We start from the raw sequence: 20,757 nt of genomic DNA on the forward strand, positions 1-20,757 counted from the left end.
AGGAGTGTGTCTATGGGAATGTTTGACCATTCTTCCAGAAGCGCATTTGTGAGGTCAGGCACTGATGTGGACGAGAAGGCCTGGCTGGCAGTCTCCGCTCTAATTCATCCCAAAGGTGTTCTCTTGGGTTGAGGTCAGGACTCTGTGCAGGCCAGTCAAGTTCCTCCACCCCAACCTCCTTCATCCCTGTCTTTATGGACCTTGCTTTGTGCACTGGTCCAAACTTAGTGGAGGTGGGGATTATGGTGTGGGGTTGTTTTCCAGGGGTTGGGCTTGGCCCCTTAGTTCCAGTGAAGGGAACTCTTAAGGCATCAGCATACCAAGACATTTTGGACAATTTCATGCTCCCAACTTTTGTGGGAACAGTTTGGGGATGGCCCCTTCCTGTTCCAACATGACTGCACACCAGTGCACAAAGCAAGGTCCATAAAGACATGGATGAGTGAGTTTGGGGTGGAGGAACTTGACTGGCCTGCACAGAGTCCTGACCTCAACCCGATAGAACGCCTTTGAAATGAATTAGAGCGGGGGAGACTGAGAGCCAGGCCTTCTCATCCAACATCGATGCCTGACCTCACAAGTGCACTTCTGGAAGAATGGTCAAACATTCTCATAGACACACTCTTAAACCTACACAGCCTTCCCAGAAGAGTTGAAGCTGTTATAGCTGCAAAGGGTGGGCCAACTCAATATTGAACCTTACGGACTAAGGGTCGGTTCACACATGGGCAACACGACTTTAGCGCGACTTTGCACGGCGGCTTCGACGCGACCTCGACGCGACTTCGACGCAATTCCGACGCGACTTCGGCAAATTACGAGGCGACTTGAAGTCGCCTCCATGACAGGCGACTTCGCCTGTGGCCAATCAGCTCTCTGGGAGGGAGGGGGGGAGGGAGGGGTTTTCCCTGCAAAGTCGCTTGACTTTACAGAGAGATCCGACTTGGAGGCGACTTCCATTGATTTCTATGGTACAGGTCGCCTACCAAGTCGGATCAAAGTAATACAGGGAGTACGCTCTGAAGTCGGAGCGACTTCAGTAGTGTCTATTAAGACACTAGCGTTAACTCCCATCAAAACTATTTCTGGGGCGACTTGGGGCGACTTGAGGGCGTACAAGTCGGATCCCAAGTCGCCCCAGTGTGAACCGAGCCTAAGAGTGGGATGTCATTAAAGTTCATGTGTGTGTACAGGCAGGCATCTCAATACTTTTGATAGTGTATGTGTTAGGAGCTAAAGCTTATATGTTACAGAATGGGGTTACACCTATTATTAAGAGCAATCCCAGAGAAGATCTACCTTTTTATACAATGAATCTGGAATGTCTTGTTAGGATAGGATGCATCTGACATAACAATGGTGCAGCAAATATTTAAAAATCAAAAATTACCTTTTAGGTGAACCAAAAATACAACCGAAAGGCCATTTTATTTTTTAGCTTTGGAAAGAGTGAAAAGGAATTAAAACACCTGTCAGTTTTTTATTGCTATCTGCGTCCCCGATATGGAGAGGTTCACCCTCTATTTGTCCTGGTGATCTTTATCACTGAAAGTGAAAGCAAATACCAAATTTTGATTGGTCACCAGAACAGGAATAGAGGGGAAATCTTCCAATGGGGACACTAGTTATGGTGACAACCAAGGATTTCCTTATTTTGTAAAGTGATTGGAAATCTCAACAGATGGCAGATGCAGCTCTACGATTTTGTATCAGTTCCTATTTACTATAACATCTTATATTTTGGAATGTTCTCACCTGTAGTTGGGTTTTCCTCTTCTCCTCCTGTGGTGGTCACATCATATCCCCCTGTAAAGCTTTTTTCAGAGCTTACCATGAAAGTGGTGACCTCTGAAATACAGAGAAGGGTGATTGTCATACAGAGGTCAGCTATGATGGACTCTAAAAAGTAACTGCTAGAACACAAGTTGTCCATTCCGGCACCAGTGAGATCTTATGACAAGGAACATACAAGAGAAAGTATTTGAAAATTACGGTTGAAGTGGGAAAGCACCCTAAAGATGGTTGTTGGTAAATTTATAGGGGATTGAACAATTAGATTGTACCATGTGTATTGCTAGCTATCAGGCTTGGCACCAGATATGACTCACTGCTCACTCATGGGGGAAGCTGAATAGATAGCATAGCACTGGACCCCAGGGTTGTCCCGTTGTTATTGATATCTGATAGTATTATAACGGTGTTGGTGCCAGCATCTGGTTACTAAGCTGGTAGATTCTACACCCCAGAGGGTTCCCACAGTATCTATGGCAGTGATTCTCAACCAGGGTTCTGTGGAATCCTAGGGTTCCTCCAGAGGTTGCTAGGTGTTCCTTCAGCATTGAGCAATTTCTGCCTCTCAGATAAGTTCCCACTGACACCATTGATCTTTTTAGCTTTCTGTAAGGAGGTATTTCTTCCCAATGACCACAAGTGTAAGGACCATTCTTCCCACTGACTATTAGGGGTGCAACGGATCAAAAAACTCACGGATCGGATCGATCCTCGGATCAGAGTCACGGATCGGATCATTTTCGGATCAGCAAAAAAAAAAAAAAACACACAAAATGTGAAAATCAGAGGTGTTCTGTCACATTAGCAACCATGTAAGGTCAGCAGGTTTGCTGTTGCTTTTAAAATCTAACATCTAAATAGTCTGTCCGATCTACAAATACTGTATTTAAATCTAAAACTCCGGTGGGTGTAACAAGATGTCCGCTTGCCCCCTTCTCACCCTATCATTACTGTACTGTGCAGGCGTGTGGGGTGTAGCAAGATGGCGGCGACGAAACGTCACTTCCTGTCGAGACAGAGGGCGCTTCCGGGTGTACCAAGATGGCTGCCGCTCCGGAGCTAGGCCGAAGCTGCAGCCTTTCCTATGGCCGAGGCCGCAGAGTGCTCAGCGGATCGCGGGTGTGCCGATCCGCGGAGGTTGATCCGTACGGATCGGGGACGATCCGTTGCACCCCTACTGACCATCACACTAACGTATCATGAGTTGTAGATTTCTAATTTTTAGCAGGGTTTCCCTGAGACTGGAGAACTATTTCAAGGGTCCCTCTGTGTTGAAAAGGCTAAGAAAGGCTGCAATCTATGGTTTATAGTCCAAAGCAGAAAACTTAAAGCCGGCCATCCTTCGGTGGTAGAATTTCTTTCTACAAAAATCGTTTTCGGAACCTTCATTCACCTTTGTAATAGTTAATAAGTTAAAATTAATGATCGCTTTCAATTATAGCAATCTGGAGAAAAAGGAGCAGGATGGAAAGTTTTTTTTTTTGTTTGTTTGTTTTTTTTTTGAACAAATGACTTTCCAATTGTTAATGTTGTTTTGATTTGGGAAAAATCCCACTTGTATCGCTTATGTGGATCTTGCAATCAGATGTAGAATTGAAAACATTGACATGGCCATCGAATACAAATTTTCAGAGATTTCATATTTTTTTTTCAGTCCATAATGGTACTATTGAATGCTCTGATGAATGATTCTTCTGAATGTCTGTATAATCATTTGAACAAAAAAACTACAGGTGTATGACCAGCTTAAGTATGGCCATACACTATACAATCTGATTGTACAATCTCCTTATAGGATCTACTATTTATTGAAGAAATCACGATGAAAAGATGATGTAAAAGTTCATAAACTGTTATAAGTAAAACAATAGACTATGCTCTATATAAAAATGCCATCAATCCTTGTTGCTTGTAGACCAACTTTACATAATCTTCATTGAGAAACAATACTTTGTGTTGATTCAGGTATTCTCTGTCTCCTTAGCCCTGATGAAGGGGCATTTTTAGACTTCTGAAACCTATTGGCTTCCTCTTTTTGATCTTCTATCTTACCCTATACTGGAATAGAATTGTATCAGTCTATGGTGTGACACATCAACCTTAGATTTGTTCCTTTTGGACTACAAGCCAAGGATACTGTGGGAACCCTCCGGGGTGTAGAATTTGCCAGTCCAGTAATCGGACAACCTCTACCAACACCATTATTCTATTGAATAGCAATACCAACAGGACAACCCTGGGGTCCAGTGCTATCTATCCAGTTTCAGCACCAAGTCATATGACTGTGGACCCCCAAAATGCTGTTGGCTCCCACTTTTTGATCTTCTCTCTTACGATATACTACACCACTACATGAACAATCTCCATATCATACAAGGAAAATAGTCTTCTAATGCTCCTCCCAATCATCACCTCTGAAATTGTATTATCAATATACTGAATTTTATTGTGAACATTATGAATTTACTGCAAGCCCTTCAAATTTTATTGTCAACACTTTTATTTAAGAAATGTTTATGATGTGTTTTCATTTTTTTTATTGTGTACTACCCCTGATGAACGGGAACTTTCCCCTGAAACGCGTTGGCTCTTTGTGTACCCTGTGAACTGTTGAATTCTGTATAAAAGCCTGAAGTGTGACTTCCCTGCATCTCACACTTTTACTGGATAAGGCTTTAGGAGTAGCGGGTGCTGCAGCAACAATCAGCTGGAACTGGAAACATCGCAGATCAAATGTACATACTGTATTTGCCAGGACACCACGGATTGTCAATTACGTACCTGCATATCGATCGTAACACATATCTCATTTACACTTCTCCTGCCAAATGATTTCACTTCGCTGCCAGTGAGGCAGCAGCCAAGTCCCCATCAGGACTACCTTTCCCTTTACCTTCATCTACCCACGGGATCCCTTTGAGGAGCACCATATCATGGATCACCTCCAGGGATACCAGAATCCATATAGGACCAGTGCTGTCTTATACATACGTTTACCTCTAACCCTATACTGGAATAGATTACTATACAAACTATTAATCTCTGGTGTGACATTAGATTTGCTAGTTTTGGACTACAAACCAAGGATACTGTGGGAACCCTCTGGGTTAAAGAAGCCAGTCCCGTAACCAGATAACCTGAACCAACACCAATATAATACTATTGGATGGCAATACCAAGAGAACAACCAGAGGGTCCAATGCTATCTATCCACTTTCCCCAATGAATGAGCACCAATTCATATCTCGTACCAAGACTGATAGACACCAAAAATGCTGTTGACTCCCACTTTTTGATTTTTCTCTCCTAACCCTATACTGGAATAGAATTGTATATGAACTATTACTCTGTGGTGTAACGCTTCAATCTTAGATTTGCTAGTTTTAGACTACAAAATAAGGATACTGTGGGAACCTTCTGCGGTGTAAAAGCTCAGCTTGGTAACCAGATAACCTCTACCAAAACCAATATAATATTATTGGATAGCAATACCAATAGGACAACTCTGGGGTCCAATGTTGTCTACCCATTCCCCCAAAAGGAAGAGCAGTGAGTCATATCTGGTGTCAAGGTTGATGGACCCCCAGAATGCATTGGAATGAGCACCAAGTCCTATCTGGTACCAAGACTGGTGGATCCCCAAAATGCTGTTGACTCCCACATTTTGATGTTTTCTGCTACCCTATACAGGAATAGAATTGTATATGGACTATTCATCTGTGGTGTGACACTTCAATCTTAGATTTGCTAGTTTTTTTGGGTTACAAACCAAGGATACTGTAGGAACCCTCTGGGGTGTAAAAACCCAGCTTGGTGACCAGGTAACCTCTACCAACACCAATATAATGCTATTGGATAGCAATACCAGTAGGACAACCCTGGGGTCCAATGCAATCTATTCAGTCATCCAAAAGGATGAGCAGCGAGTCATATCTGGTGCCAAGGCTGGTGGAGCCCCAGAACGCATAGACTTGCCCTTCTTCATCTTCTGTCTGGCCCTTCAATTTTAGTTTCAATACATATTCAAGCAGGCAGTAATGTAGTGTGCTTTTTTTCCCTAAAGTGATTGTTAAGGGTCAAATTATTATTTTTTTTAAATACAAACATGTTATACTTACCTGCTCTGTGAAATGTTTTTGCACAGAGCAGTCCTGGTCCTCCTCTTCTCAGGTCCCCACGCCGGTGCTTCTGGCTCCTCCCTCCCACCATAGCCGCTTGCTATGGTTGCACACGTGTGAGCTTGCTCTAGAGCCAGCTTTGTGTATCCATAGACACACAGAGTGCGGCTCGGCCCTGCTCCCTCCTCGCTTGCTGTGATTGACATCAGCGGGAGCCAATGGCACAGTGCTGGATCGAGATCGGGCTCAGGTAAGTATAACGGGGACTGGGGGTGGGGTGGGGTGGGGACTGGGGGTGGGGTGGGGGGGAGTTGGTAGTGCTGCATACGGAAGATTTTTTTTACCTTAATGCTTAGAACGCATTAAGGTAAAAAACCTTCAGCTTTTACAACCACTTTAACTTCAGCTATAACTTTGTTTACTAGAAGGAGACACAGATCAAAACCTGCTCACTTACTTCTGTTGCTCTTTAGGTTGAAAGAAGTGTAAAATGGCCACAAGGCCCCCCTTCCAAAATCCTGACCCTATCCATCCCTGACACTTTTTTGCTCATTATTACAAAGAGGAACTGCACTAAACCATGTAATGGGGAGGGGAAAGTCAGGAATATATTACAGGTTTTCTTGTTAAAAAAAAAAAAAAAAGGAATATATTACAGGTAATTTATATCTTCTGTGGTTCAAGGCTGGGTTTACATTGCATGTGCCAAAATGAGTTATTGGCACTGGTGCAATGCTTTGGCATTCATTCCTAATGGCTCCCCAGCAAAGCTTGTGAATGTACTTGAGTTGCGGCTCACCATATTGCACAGTAACACCTTATTGTGAGCTGCATTGCGCTGTATAACAAAAATGGTGCATGAACCTTTGGTGCGTTTCGTTGTGTTGGGCAGCTCTTTCAAATGAATGGAAAATTCATGCACAATATTAGTGTGCCTTACCATTAACTGAAAGAAATATTATCTTCCTGTTACCAACACCTTAAATTAATCGATTTGCCACAACGAATCCATAATTGCTGCTGCTTTCAATGCAGGGGAATCCTGAATATAATAATATTTGAGAATATAATGCTTTGTACCATTAGCATGCTGCTGCATCCCAGCTGTAGGGCGCCATCTACTGACTCTTCAAGGAAACAATCAGTCTAATGTGGCCAAACACTTATTTTTTTTATTTTTTATTTGATCGATGTGGAATTTGATCAAAACGACTGGATCTGCAAACAATTGAATAGCTGTCACTTCTCTTATGATCAATTCTGGACTCCATTTAGATAAAATTTGATTAAATTGAGTCAACTATTCAGGACAGAAAATGATTGCTCAGTTTGCATCGATCAGCAGCGCTGAGATACTTGTTCATGAATATGATCTTATTTTTTATGGATCAGAATTTGAGATCACAAGTTGGAAACAGGAATGTGATCAATGATTTATCGTCATAAGTTATGATCTATAATATCAATCAAAATCCACTTCTTCGGGTGTCCTATCCATCAAATGGGTTGTTAGATCGAATGTTTCAATTGGAAGAGATCGATCAGAAACTAAATCAATTATTTATCAATGTGCGTATGGCCAACATAAATTTGACACATTTCTGTCTGGGGTGGATGCTGTTGGGTGTATTTTTTTTTTTTATTTACATCATGCGGTCAGATTCCACAGTACTGAACATACAGACTGTCTCTGCCACAAAGGAGCTTACAATCTAATGTCACATACACGTTAGGAATAATCAGGGTAGCAGTGAATGAACTTACTTCCACGTGAATATATACCTAGAATATACATCAAATATACAGTATATTAACTGAGCCCAAGACTCTAACGCTGCATGTTATTAATCTTATCAATCGCTTAGCCAGCCTTTGGCCTAGAGCCATGCCTCAGTCATTACCAGGAATATCACTTTTATCTCTGACGTAGTGTATGTTATCCCTCACAATGTAAAATCTCCTTTTGGTTTACCAAAACTGTAATATAAGGGCATACCTAAACGATTCATTAAATTTGTATCCAGACAGGCCCTTGCACTACATAGTTAATGGTAGATCTAAAGAAGATTGTACAGTCAGATTGTATAGTGTGTGGCCAGCTTTGTTTGCGCTATTTTGGGTTTGTGACATATACCACTGAAAGAATTTTGTTATATCTTTTTATAATAAAAAAATACCCATTGATCCTGCCAGAAATCCAGTAAAGTGATAACTTCCTCTGCTGCACCAAAGTCTCAAACGGTGTCATCAGCCTTCCTATGTCTCTCTGTGGACTACAAAACACCCCCCTCCATGGTATGGTGATGGGGTGTTTTGTAGTTTTACTACACTGTGGGGAGATTTACTAAATCTGGTGAACACAGAATCTGGTGCAGGTGTGCATAGTAACCAATCAGCTTCTGGGTTTTAGCCCTTGTTCACACTGAAGGCGGGTTTGAAATTGTGCGAGTTCAACTGAACCGGCAATGCAGTTTGACTTCGGGGTACGATTTGACAGACATCTGTGCGGGTTCCTGCACAGTTATCTATTCAAATCACTCCCAAAGTCGCCAAAAGTAATACAGGAACTACTTTTGGGAAGCGGCGCGGGGCCGCCCCAATTTGGACGGTCCAATAGCCGCCGATTTGGCATGCGATTCTGACATGTCAAATCGCATGCCAAATTGGCCCAATGTGAGCGTGGGCTTATTGTCCAAACCTAATTGAACAAGCTGAAGTTAGAAGCTGATGGGTTACTATGCACAGCTGCACCAGATTCTGAGTGCTCTAGTTTTAGTACATCTCCCCCTTTCTGTCCTAGAGTGACAATGCTGCTCTTCCTTAGATACAATACAGTGAGTGAGTGTTGATACCCTAGGACAGGAAGTGTGTTACTGGCAGGATCACCAGGTGAAAATAAAAGGCGGGTAAAAAAGCCTGAAAATAAAAACGAATGCAGCCACCTCATCTGTTGCCGGATTCGCACCGTTGCACTGGCTTAGTACACACATATTGGGTTAAGTCAGCTCATTAGTGAGCTGTGGTTCATTGTGCAGCACTGCAATGCAAGTGTATCAGGTTGCTGATCAGAATGAATAGCACAGCACTCTATCAACATGAGTATTGTGTATGACTGTGTGAATGGAGCCTAATGCTTGGTATACATGAAGGGAATATCGGACAAATGATCGTCCAAAAAAATAGGTTACTGAAGAGCATCCTGATGACCCTCATGATCAATGAAGATATGTCCAGCATCCTTCCATGACGCCCACGGAAAATTTCCTAAGGTGTGGAGTCACTGTGGACTAGACATGTGCAATTAATTTGGTTCCGAATTCGTTTTTTTAACGAATTTGGACAAATTCGTTCATTTTGGAAATTTCTGAATTTCTGGAATTTCAGAAAATTTTTAAATTCGGAATTTAGAAAATTCGAAATTTTGGAAATGTGAAAGTTCGGAAATTCGAAAATTCAAAGTTCGGAAATTAGAAATTCTGAAATTTGGAAATTTGAAAATCCGAAAATAATAATGAAAATCTGAAAATTCAAAAGAATGAAAATCTGAAAATTCGAAAACTCAAAAATCTGAAATAACTAACTAATAACTCTTAAATTATAGGTACTGGAATTTCCTTTTAAATTTGGTTGTTAGTGAACGTAACAAGTACGAATTTATCCGAACTTACGAATTGTCTGAAATAACGAATGCTGTATCTAAAAGAATGGAACGTAACGATCTAATAATAATAAATAACAATAATAATAATAAAAAAAACCTTTTTATTATTATTATTATTTTTTTTATTAATTTGTTCCATTCCATTTGTTTAGACGCGGCATTTGTTATTTCGAAAAATTCGTAACTTCAGATAAATATGTATTCGTTACGTTCAAAAAACAGCCAAATTTGAAAGGAAATTCCAGTACCTACGATTTAATAGTTAGTTATTATTAGTAAGTTATTATTTCAAATTTTACTGATTTTTCCTTCTTTTTTTTCAGATTTTCAAATTTTCGAATTTCGGGATTTTCAAATTTCCGAAAAAAGCAATGAAACGAAAACAAACACATTTTTTGTCAGTGCGCATGTCTAGTGTGGACCCCGTGGTTGTCCCATGCTCTTCCAACCTTGCACCCGACCAGTTTTAGGTCTTTCTAACTAATGTCTCCCCCCCCCCCCACCTGGGGGAACTCCTTCTCCTCTCTTCCTCTGTGACCTTGCTCTCTTCTTTCTTACTTTTCTCATCTCATTCTCTTGACCCCTCCTCCCCCTTTCCCTCCCCTCAACCTAAAATCCCCCTTACAACCCATTTTTTTTTTTTTTGTGTTCAGTTTGTTTTGTTTGTCCCCCTTTTTTTGTCCCTTTACCCATCCCAGCCCCTGGGCCCAAGGGCTCAGGCACCCTGTGTTGACCCCCGGCCTAGGTTGGTAGGTCATTGTTTAATAACACTCGTAGGCACATTCTGCTTGCAGATTTTTTTGGTTCTATACCGTGCTTACTGTTTATATACCCTGCGTGGGAATTTTGGGGTTATAATTTGCACTATATTTCAACAAAAAATATGTATAGTGTGTATCAGAAAATAAGAGGTCACGAAAGTTACGAAAATTCTTATATGACAGAATACAAATTCGGAAGTGATGTAATATATTGCATCTGTATTAAAATTTTTTGGGGTGAATACTGTAGTGATTAAAACAAAAATCATACGTTCTGGTATCGTATGGGAAACCTTTTCGTGTTTGTCCCTTCGGATAATTTTTAATAAACTGCCGTGATCGGCTCTCAAAAGCTCTGTACTATCAATCAGATTATCATACGTCTGCTTCGAAAGTGATATTTTTCATACGATTTTCTGTTTGTGTGTATGGACCTTAAAGTGTTAGTAAACTCACAACAGTAAAATTAGTGTGTATGCAGTAAAGCATGATTGTTATACTCACTGTGGAACCTAAGGGGTTAATCCTCCGCACTGTGTAAAAAGGCTGTTTGATCCTTTCTTCTCTGATCCCCCCCCCCCCTTCTTCCACTGTCCCCTGATAATTTCCTGATAATACAGAGTCTATGGAGACAGGCTGCACATGCTCAGTTTGGTGGGTATTGCTAGAGAGGTGTTTTTTTTTTTTTCTTGGGAGAATGCATGTGATCAGCACAGGGCCAATCGGCCCTGTCCAGACAGAGGGTCAGGGGTCTGACAGACAGAGAATGAAAACTCCTCCCACAAGCTTTTTTTTTTTTATATATACCAGTGCTTGGCTGTACACTGATAGAAGTCTCATGACTGCTATATAGTGCGGATGAGAAAAGGTATTTAGCAGTTTATAGTTACTAAAATAATTGCAGTTTTCTCGTTCTGTGTACAGTGGGAGCCCAGATATAGTGAATGCAGGCTCCTGGGTTTAGTAACACTTTAAGGACTGCTAAATTACAAATTGTAAATGACATTTTTCATCTTGCCCTTAGATACACTTTAACTGGCTGTATGCTTGATTTAGCTTAAAGATTATAATTTTGCCAAGGACAGCCAGGCACTAAGCATTTTAAGGAGGTGGTCAGACTTGGCGCCCCATGGCAGGTCTGTGCGGTGAGATTTGTCAGGTGATCTCCTGAAGTAGCCACTTCATCTAGAATATCAGTAAATGTTCCCATTAGATCTTTAAATCGTATTACAGTGTTTCTATTTATTCCGTATTTTATGTTTCAGTTCCAAAAAGATTTTGTTTAGTAAATAAGTTATATTGAGGTCAGTGGCAGGAAGTGAAAGAGGAAACGAGAACCCTGATGTGATATCACAGGAGGGAAAGATGTGCTGTCAGTGCATGGCTCTGCCACATCTGTCTGCACTTTATTTTTATACAATTCTAAAATAATTCTATTATTATTAATTCTATTAATAATTCTATAAACCCTCACATAGACCTAGTGAAGTGACTGCCTCAGGTGATACACAGAGATGAAACAAATCTTCCTACATAAGTTGTACCTGTTTATCTGAGGTCTTCTCTACACCTGTTCAAAGTCCAGAATTTATAAAGCTTGTCTGAGAGTTCAGAATGCAGGGTCAGCTGAAATTACACTCTACAGAGCTCAGTGAGGAGAGCTCTGAGAGCTGATTGGAGGGAAGGGACACACCTGGCTTCACACAACAGAGCTGAGGCTGTCAATCAGCGGGAGGTCCCTCCCCTGTCACCATTTTTCTCTTGGTGTCAGGAAAACTTGTCAGAAGGGTCTCTCTCTCTGGCCCACCTAGCCCCTCATCAGCCCTGCACTTACCCCATGCAGGTCCTCCTGGCTAATCGTGTCTTTAGACTCCTGGCCAATGGGGTCTCAGGACCTGCTTCCTGATTGCCCGGCAGGAGAAACAGGAAGACATTAGCGAATATTAATTTGCTAATGTCACACAACAGGGTGGGCTCACTGCGCCATTTTTTTTAATCGTTAAAAAAACCCCATTGGAATCCATGCGTCCGGCGCCTTGAATGTAGCTTGGGGGCTGGGCGCATGCCTTAGGGGGGCGGCGCCCCTGCACCCCTAATGAGTGGCCGCCACTGGTCAGGAAGCTATGTACAGCGCCCTACTAGCCCCTCCCACCAGCCATGATCTGCCTGCATTGCATAGAGAAGCACAGAGACACAGGGATGATGTCATTGGGCATTAAATATGGTGTGCAATAAAAAAGGAACCAAGGAAGCCAAAAATATAAGCAGATTAAATGTAAGATTTAAAAAGAACAATCTGATTACTGTATGTTGTGGAGGGTACAGAGTGAAAAGGGTTCTGGGTGGCCTTCCTAAAGGAGTCAAGGCTGTTCAGCTATCAGAGTGAATGTTGGTGAATCAGTTGAAGTTCTGTTCATTTTAAATACAAAGTCCTGACTGTTGGCTGTCCATTAACTACTATGTACCCTGAGCAGACTAAACTAACCACAGACCTCCATGTGTCAGAGTCTGTCTCATAAATCCCATAATAATAATAATAAAAGATTTCTTGTTTTGGTACCTGCAGAGTGAGGAATATGTGCCGTAGTTTGGTCGATCGGTGTGTTCCCAGCTTCGGTGGCCATCACTGCAAAGAGAATTATCATTGTGTTATAACTGTGTTTTCTGGTTTTTAATTGATCCTCAGATAAAGGTGTTCTGTAAGAGATCCTGTGCCTGGTCCTTCTACGCACCCAATGGAAGAAGTCTAATATTTGGGGGAAGTTGTGATCTGTATCGGGGATTTTATAGGGCTCCTTTCACACGGGTGGCCAAGGGGGGGGCAGTAAAAACAGGAGATTGATGCATGTTACCTCCCCCTGACCACCTACCTACAAGCGGACATGGTGTTTCTTTGGTGAGTAAACCTTGCCACAGTTGGGATTTTTAGCATTGCAGTGTTGCAGTTGTAATGCAACGTGCCAAGTCTGATGGGCACGTTGACCCTGCAGCAGCATTTTCTCCAAGAAAGTGTTTAGTGTTTCTATTACCCTGTATTTATTCATGGCAGCAATACTGTTAATAGTGATTTATTCCAATATTTGTGTTGAGGTCTGCTATATGAAATGAGGCCATCAGCAAGGGGTCAGTGACAATGGTGGGGGGAAAAAAAAATCTGTGGAAAGATGGACGTGAGGTAGTGACAAGAGCTCAGTGGCACCTACTAGTGGCAGCTTTGTAGAATACATGACTAGAGCTCTGCTCCTATCTGGTCTTCTGGAACTAAGGCCTACATTTCCAGATTTTGGTTGACCTGGTGACTTCCCACCCAGGTGTGCAGGAGGTGCGTGGTTTTTGGATTGCCTGCTGGGTAAAGATGGTGAACCATGTTGCCTGTATAGCCAGAGAACACTCACATAGGTTGCTGAAATTGAACGTGGCCGTAGAGTTTCCCATGGAGAAGCTTCTGTGTCTCACAACACAAGTGACCGTTGATCTGTGAGTAAAAGCGTTGATCCGTAAGGTGCTGCTCGCTGTGCATTTCTTGTCATCCCCCGCGAATGATGCTTTCCTATTGCCTGCAAAATAAAAGAGGGTTTCATGAAAATCATGCACAGCGCCCCTACATGTGAGGGATACTTTGTCAGTTCATTCAGGAAAACATTTCACTCTCCATGTGAGGCTTATTGGTCTTATTTCAGAAAGGAAGGAACCACTAGAGGGCGCACTTACAAACCTGAATCTGAAAATGCAGTTGAGAAAATATGGAGCAGCAAACCTAAAAAAAAAATCCAAACCAGAAAAGATGCGTAGCCGGTATTGCAGCCAAAGACTTACATTATCACAGATGGGCTGCATGTACACAGGCTTTTTCCAGCCTGAAAGAGGGGAGAGAGCTGGTTGTCATGTCTGCATGGACTTTTTCACCCCCTCTCCTTCTTCCTGTTTTCACAGACTGAGTTTACTGTAATGTGAGCTGACAAACACAGAGCTGTGATTTCAGTAGCCTCTCTTGTGCCCCTATTGGCAGGAAGAAGAAAGCCAATTAAAGGCACAGTTACAGCAGCCAATGGGAGAGACGGTACTGATATGCAGGAGGAGCTGCAATGGATTCTGGGACATGCAGTTCCCTCACAAAAGGACTCCATAGACTGGTATACAGGGAGAAACTACAAATCCCAGAGGGGTTTTGCAAAACAGAGGGCTGGCTAAAGACTCCATTTTGTGTTCTGAGGAGATTCTGAGTGAATGAGGCAGTGAGAGAGACACAGATGTGATCTGAGGGGCTGCTGTTACCCACGGAGGTGATCCATCCAGACACAGCTCCAGAGATCAGTGTGCTGATCCTGCCACGGTTCCAGGAGTCGGGCGGCGACGGACATCCAGCCTGAGAGGGATCCCGGCTATATCTCCAGATGTTCCTGAGGGCGTGGGCTGATCTGGTTACAAGGTGGCCAGTTGGGCTTTTCGGGGAACTTGTCGCTTGATCCTTTGGTCGCAGGATGGGTGAGCGGGCGTTTGCCCATCTTTAAAGACAATGTAGTCAGGCAACATTGCTTCACCTGTACCCACATTTGTAGGAATACTTGTACCCTGCTGAACAGTCACCACATTCTACTTTGCCTTTGCCTATCAGGATACTGCTAGCGTCCCACATCCCACTTTGCCTTCCAGGATACTTTCAAGTACCCCTTTGTTTATCCTGTTCAACAGGACACCAAGTGCACCAATGCCAGGCTAGCCAAAGATCCTGAATATCTCCATTGTGAGGACCCTTTCGGTGACTCCTTCCATATCAGTAATTTAGTGATTCCAGTGACTACCTTTTAAAGGGGAACTCTCATGTTAATTATTAAAGTGATAAATTGCAATTGTAGCCTATTGCATCACATTTTATTGCCTGGGTCTGTGATTCAGGATTTGAGGGAAACAGATTTGTTAAGTCAGATCAGTTCCCCTTTGTGCCTGAGTGCATAGGCCACTCTAGATCGATTTAAGTTGTTTGCCTGTGTTATTTTGAAGTCCTGCATTTTGGGTTTGATTAACACTATTAAAGACCACAGTTTGCCATTCTTGACTATTGAGTTACCAGATCACTGTCTGATTGTGGAAAGGCTCCCAGTAAACAAACTTTCAGGCCGGCCCGGAGCCAGTGGCGTCTCCAGCTTTCATATTTAGGGAGGGCACATGGGATAGAGACAAAAGTAGGGGGGCAACTATAAAATGCAATATATAATATATATATATATGATATATATCTCCTGGGGCTCTTTACTACGATCCCACAACGGGCCCTTGTTCTGCAGTGAGCTCCCTTCCTACTGTATTGGGGCCCCCCAGGGTGGCAGAAAACAAGAGATATATACGGTACATGCCCGACAATGTGTGTTTAGCTTTCCTTCCGCCGGGGGGGTGTTTGTTTTGCAAACTTTTGTGGGTTCGATTGGGGTGCTTGTAGGGAGCTTTTCAGCTTCCACCTTTGGCACAGTTGGCCGGGTCTCCATAGAGGATTGTCCCAACAATTGCGCCAGGTAAGTTTTGGTGAATGATGCCAGGGTCCGTTCTTTGGGGATCGTTGTCTTCACATGAGATTTTGAAATGTTCCGTTCTTGCTCGGTGGGTTGGTTCTAGACAGGGGTGGGTATATACTCTGTTATCCACCACTAAGGAGATTTTCGTGTACCGGCCCCAGATTTTCTGGACCGTTTTGGTGTTCTGCAGGCCCCTTTTTAAGTTTGGGAATCTGTCCTTGGCACTCGTTTTCCTGGGTATTCTGCTTGATTCGGAGGACAGGGAATGTAGGCTGCCTATTCAACAAGTGGCATCTATGTAGATGGTGGTTTTATCGCATGTAGTAATCGGACCATTCAGCTTCGCGAACGGTACTTGTGGCTGGGCAATCTGAATTTTTTGCCTGTAGCATCATTCTGATGAGCAGGATTTTCTGGCTGCCTTTATTGGCTGCAACTTCGGGTGTTATGGGTCTTAAGCATGGGGGTTCATTTCACCTTCATATATGGGAGCTCTTTGGTAATTCTTTTACGGGTGTTCTTTCTGGATAGACGGTCCGTTAGCTAGGCAGACCTAGACTGGTTCACTGATGGGGCGCTTTTCTGGTTATGGAACTTAGTTGAGTTCTGAGCCGTGGTGCGGGGAGTGGCACTCCGCCAATCTTTTAAAAATTTGTTGCTGTTGGCTTTATTTCCCATTGTGCTTGCTGTTTTGATTTGGGGTCGAGCTATTATAAAGGGGAGGGTGTAATTCCACTACCATAGATTGGGCGTTGAGTTGACAGTTAATGCCATATCAGCGGCTTCTCCACCTGTCATTTGACTATTGCCCTTATTTAGTTTTTACTTTGTTGTTTACTTGACACATTTGTTTATGTTGTCCTGGTTCCTGGTGCATTAAACTCACTAGTTGCTGTCTGAACTCATTTTCACTGGGACGAGTTTCGTGGGTCGGCACTGTAAGTGTGGCATCATTGTGGACATCTTTCCCCGTGGCTGTTGAGGATTGCGTTGTAGCCTACGCTGGATTTATTTGTACTCATTTATGAGGTAAACTGGTAGGCCTATTCTTGGGTGAGGGGGTTGTTTTTTTTTTTTTCTCTTATGAATGAGGCGGGCTTTAGAGAGTGGACATTGACTTTTGCTGTCCCCTTTCTTTGACCTGGGTGTTTCAGCTTCGGCTGTGGGTTTATTTATTTATTTTTAATTCACATTTTCTAGGTGCCAGATTTTACAAAGGCCTTTATGGTTCTATGGGCACTGAATGTCTAAATATGTCCCAAACAGGGGGGGACCAAGAAAAGATGGGGCTCACTGAGGGGCAAAACACAATGTGGGTATATTATCAAAAATGTGTATTGGTATAGTACAAAAAATATAACATGTAGAAAAAAGAGTATAGACCAAATACTATACTGCCCTGGGTATAAAAAAATCGGCTGGCCTCAAGGGGTCAGTCGAAACAGACACAGACTGGGAGGACATAACAACATGTAACAAGTGACAAACAATAGCGTCCGGACGCCAAGGAAATTGATGTCTGCCCAACCAGCTATCCATAAGAAGTGTCCAGCAATCTCTTTGGTACATTAATAATATATATACATGTTAAATCAAGCCTCTTCTACCACAGGGGCCGACGGTGCTATGACTTTTGGCGACTGTTGTTCTTTTTTGTGAGTCCCTTTCTAAAACACGTGCAACAGTCTGCTCTGCTCCTTCTGGGAGGATATAGTTCCACTCCGTCCTTGTTGGCATTTTTGAGGTTCTATGTATCAGGGAATTGGTTAGTCCCTTTAAAGGGTGGGTGGATTTTGTGCAAGCACAATATGGTACGCCCTTCCTCCCCACCCCCTTTATAGTCAGTATGCGAATAGGGGTATTCAGATTTCTTGTTCGGGGTTAATTGTTCACTGGGTTTCCCTGCTTTTGCTGTAGAGAAGTTGTTTGGGTCCGTCAGAGTGCTCGGCCCATTGTTGGGACACACTGTATGTTCCATGCTGTCAAAACTGCACTTTGTTACTGTATTTAATTTGGTGCATGGTTGTGTATTTGTTAAAGGTGTCATATGGTGCCTCGTCTGTACATTGGGGCCTTCTTATGTTCTTGGGGAGCTGGAAGATTAGACGTCGGCCCCTTTGGGAGGTAATTGGGTCCCCTCAGGGATATGGGTTTAGCTCCGTGGTTTGGGGTGCATGACAGGCTTTGCGTGGCCAATAGGCTAGTAACACTGGTGTCACCAATTTTTTTCTAGGTTAGATAGGCCCCTGGCAGGCTGAGTTTTCCAGGGGGATTGTGAAATTTGAATTCAATCGATGCGGTAACTTCTCTGAGATGTTAAAATCATTAGGCGCTTGGAGTTGTGTATTTAAACATGGCAGTACCTGGGGGGTGATGGGGATTATCGCAATGTGGGGGTTACTGCTCTGTGGTTTTTGTGTTTGTAAGATAGGATCTAACGTGTCTTTCGGGTTTGGAGGGGCGCACAAGTGTAAGGTTTCACACTTGTGGCGGTTTGGGGTCCTTGAAAGGGTGGAAAATCTGGTGTTTTGGGAAAAAGGTGGGGAACCATCGTTGGTATGGTGCCCTCTAGTTGGTGGTCCAAGAGTGACCAGGTCATGGTAGACCACTAATGTGTCTGAGGTCAGCTGGGATTGCCCCCGAGGCAGTGTCTTGCGGCTGGGGGCACATCTTAGCTAGTGGGTGCCAGTGCCACAGACACTATGGGGGAGATTTACTAAAGCTGGTGCACTCAGAATACTGTGGAGCTGTGCATGGTATCCAATCAGCTTCTAATTTCAGCTTGAGCAAATAAGCTTTGGCAATAAAACCTGGAAGCCGATTGGTTTCTATGCAGAGTTGCACTAGATTTTGCACTCTCCAGCTTTAGTAAATCAACCCCTATGTTTCAGTAATATGGTAACCTTCAAGGACTTCAAACCCAAGTTGACCTGTAATGTTATGTTTTGATATATTAGTATGTTTATAATAAAAGGCCCTACGGCCATTTAATCCTATTTTGAGTCAAGTGTTTTAATGGGCAGTGGGAGGTATAGTTTTAAAGGCAGGCCAGAGGTTTTTGGTAATTGGTGACCTCTGATCTACCCTAGTCATGTTCACTACATTTCTATCTGTTTTACTGTGTTTGCAAGTACACCGTTTGCTAGGTGTGCCAGAGGGGCTGAGACATTTCTTTGGGGTTGAGAGGCAGAGTAATGGGCTGAACAAATTTAAGCAGCTCCTTCGGGGGTATTGCTACAGATATTTTTGGCAAATTTTGCAGCCAAAAATCTCAGTGTGATTTTTTTTTTTTCCCTTTTTGTCTGTTAAATATACTAATTAAAGTGTTATATCTTTTTGATCAGTGCAAAAATGGGCTTTTGATTCTGATCTCGATCATATTATTAGTAAGTATATTAACACTACAGAACACCATTCACGTATTGATAAAAAGATAGAGGGAGGTGTTCTGTAGTCCTGTCCTAGGGTAACAATGCTGCTGCTATATAAATGCAGTACATTAAATGACCGCCATCCCCAAGGACAGGAAGATTTGCTACTGACACTGTGTGAATATAAAAGGGGAAAAAGAAGGCTGAAAATCTAAATCGAATGCAGCCACCACATCTAAGGCTGGGTTCACACTGTTGCGTGACATTAGCGGGCACGCATTATTGTGTGTTGATTAAAGCAGCCCATTATTGTGTTGCGGTTTGTTGCACTGCGATGCATATGGTGTGCTGCAATATATTCAATTTTTGGTCTGCCGACTCTCCAGATGAGGAAGTCGCAAGGTAGTAATATCCTGCCAGTCTTTCAGTATATAAAACACAATAGAATAAATACAGAAGCGCTGGACCTGATGCTTAGCTTTCTTCAAACATAGGTTGGTAATAGTCCTTGTAGAATAGATCTAGGCTGCTTTGAAAAGTGGGGATTTATTTCTCGCAGGAGTGGAACACCCGGCCTGAGAAGAGGGCGCAAACAGAAGAAACAGAATTCCAAAAGATCAGTTCAAAAGTCCATTTATTCTTTATTCTTGACCGTGATGTCAACAACAGGAACCAGCACATTTCGGAAGCCAAAATTCCTCAACTTGATTACTGGGATTCCTAATATGGACTATATTAAGGCCTCCCAAATGTTGCCCGCACACAGCCATTGAGCGCTGCAGGCCTCCAGTTTAAAGTGATTGTAAAGGTTTGTTTTTTTAAATAAAAAACATATCATACTTAGCCCCAGTGTACAGCTCATTTTGCACAGAGTGGCCACCGAACCTCATTTTCTGGGGTCCCCCGGCTGCTCTCATGGCTCCTCCCCACATCAGATAACCCTCAAGGAGAGGCACTCTCCCGAGGGGGTTACCCTGTGGGCGCGCTCCCGAGTCCAGCATTTGCGTCCATAGACACAAATGCCGGATTCGGCCCCACCCACCAGTGCCCACGTCATTGGATTTGATTGACCGCAGATATCAATCTATCCAATCAGGACACGAGACACCGACTGGAGCTGGTATGCTTGTTCCCGTCACGCAAATTTCAGGGCTCAGGTAAGTATAAGGGGGGCTCTGCTGCATTAAAAAATGTTTTTCACCTTAATGCATACAATGCATTAAGGTGAAAAATGGCAAGGGTTTACAACCCCTTTAAGCAATCTAATAATCTTTGGGGAGATCTTGATTATTTTTTTTTTTTAATTACTTTTTATTGCCATTTCAAACTCAAATGCAAAAAGAACAAAAAAATATAGTCAGGCATTTTAGCTCTTACAGAAAGAAAAGGGAAAAAAAGGAACAATTCAAACAGCAAATATATTATTTAAATATTAATATCTCTGCTTATAGAGAATTTTTTTATTTTTACCAAAATAACAAAAGCAAAAACAAAAAGAAGGGGGAGGAATAGGGAAGGAGGGAAAAAGGATGGGGGGGGGGGGGG

The 20,757-nt window shown here is 42.8% G+C and overlaps 2 protein-coding genes across 2 annotated transcripts in view; one reads left to right on the top strand and one right to left on the bottom strand.

Moving 5' to 3' along the window:
* Positions 1–20,757, top strand: part of LOC141111166 (uncharacterized) — a 169,961-nt gene that overhangs the window by 37,595 nt on the left and 111,609 nt on the right. The gene's annotated exons all lie outside the window — the stretch shown is intronic.
* The window catches only part of CRTAM (cytotoxic and regulatory T cell molecule), a 70,945-nt gene that overhangs the window by 24,622 nt on the left and 25,566 nt on the right, over positions 1–20,757 (bottom strand). The window contains exons 5-7 of the mRNA XM_073603211.1: positions 13,727–13,888; positions 12,892–12,957; positions 1,756–1,848 (exon numbers count right to left, since the gene is read on the bottom strand). Of these exons, the coding sequence (XP_073459312.1) occupies positions 1,756–1,848; positions 12,892–12,957; positions 13,727–13,888 (321 nt within the window). The remainder of the gene's footprint in view (positions 1–1,755; positions 1,849–12,891; positions 12,958–13,726; positions 13,889–20,757) is intronic.

Source organism: Aquarana catesbeiana, linkage group LG10 (genome assembly GCF_042186555.1).
Source record: "Aquarana catesbeiana isolate 2022-GZ linkage group LG10, ASM4218655v1, whole genome shotgun sequence".
NCBI lineage: Eukaryota > Metazoa > Chordata > Amphibia > Anura > Ranidae > Aquarana > Aquarana catesbeiana.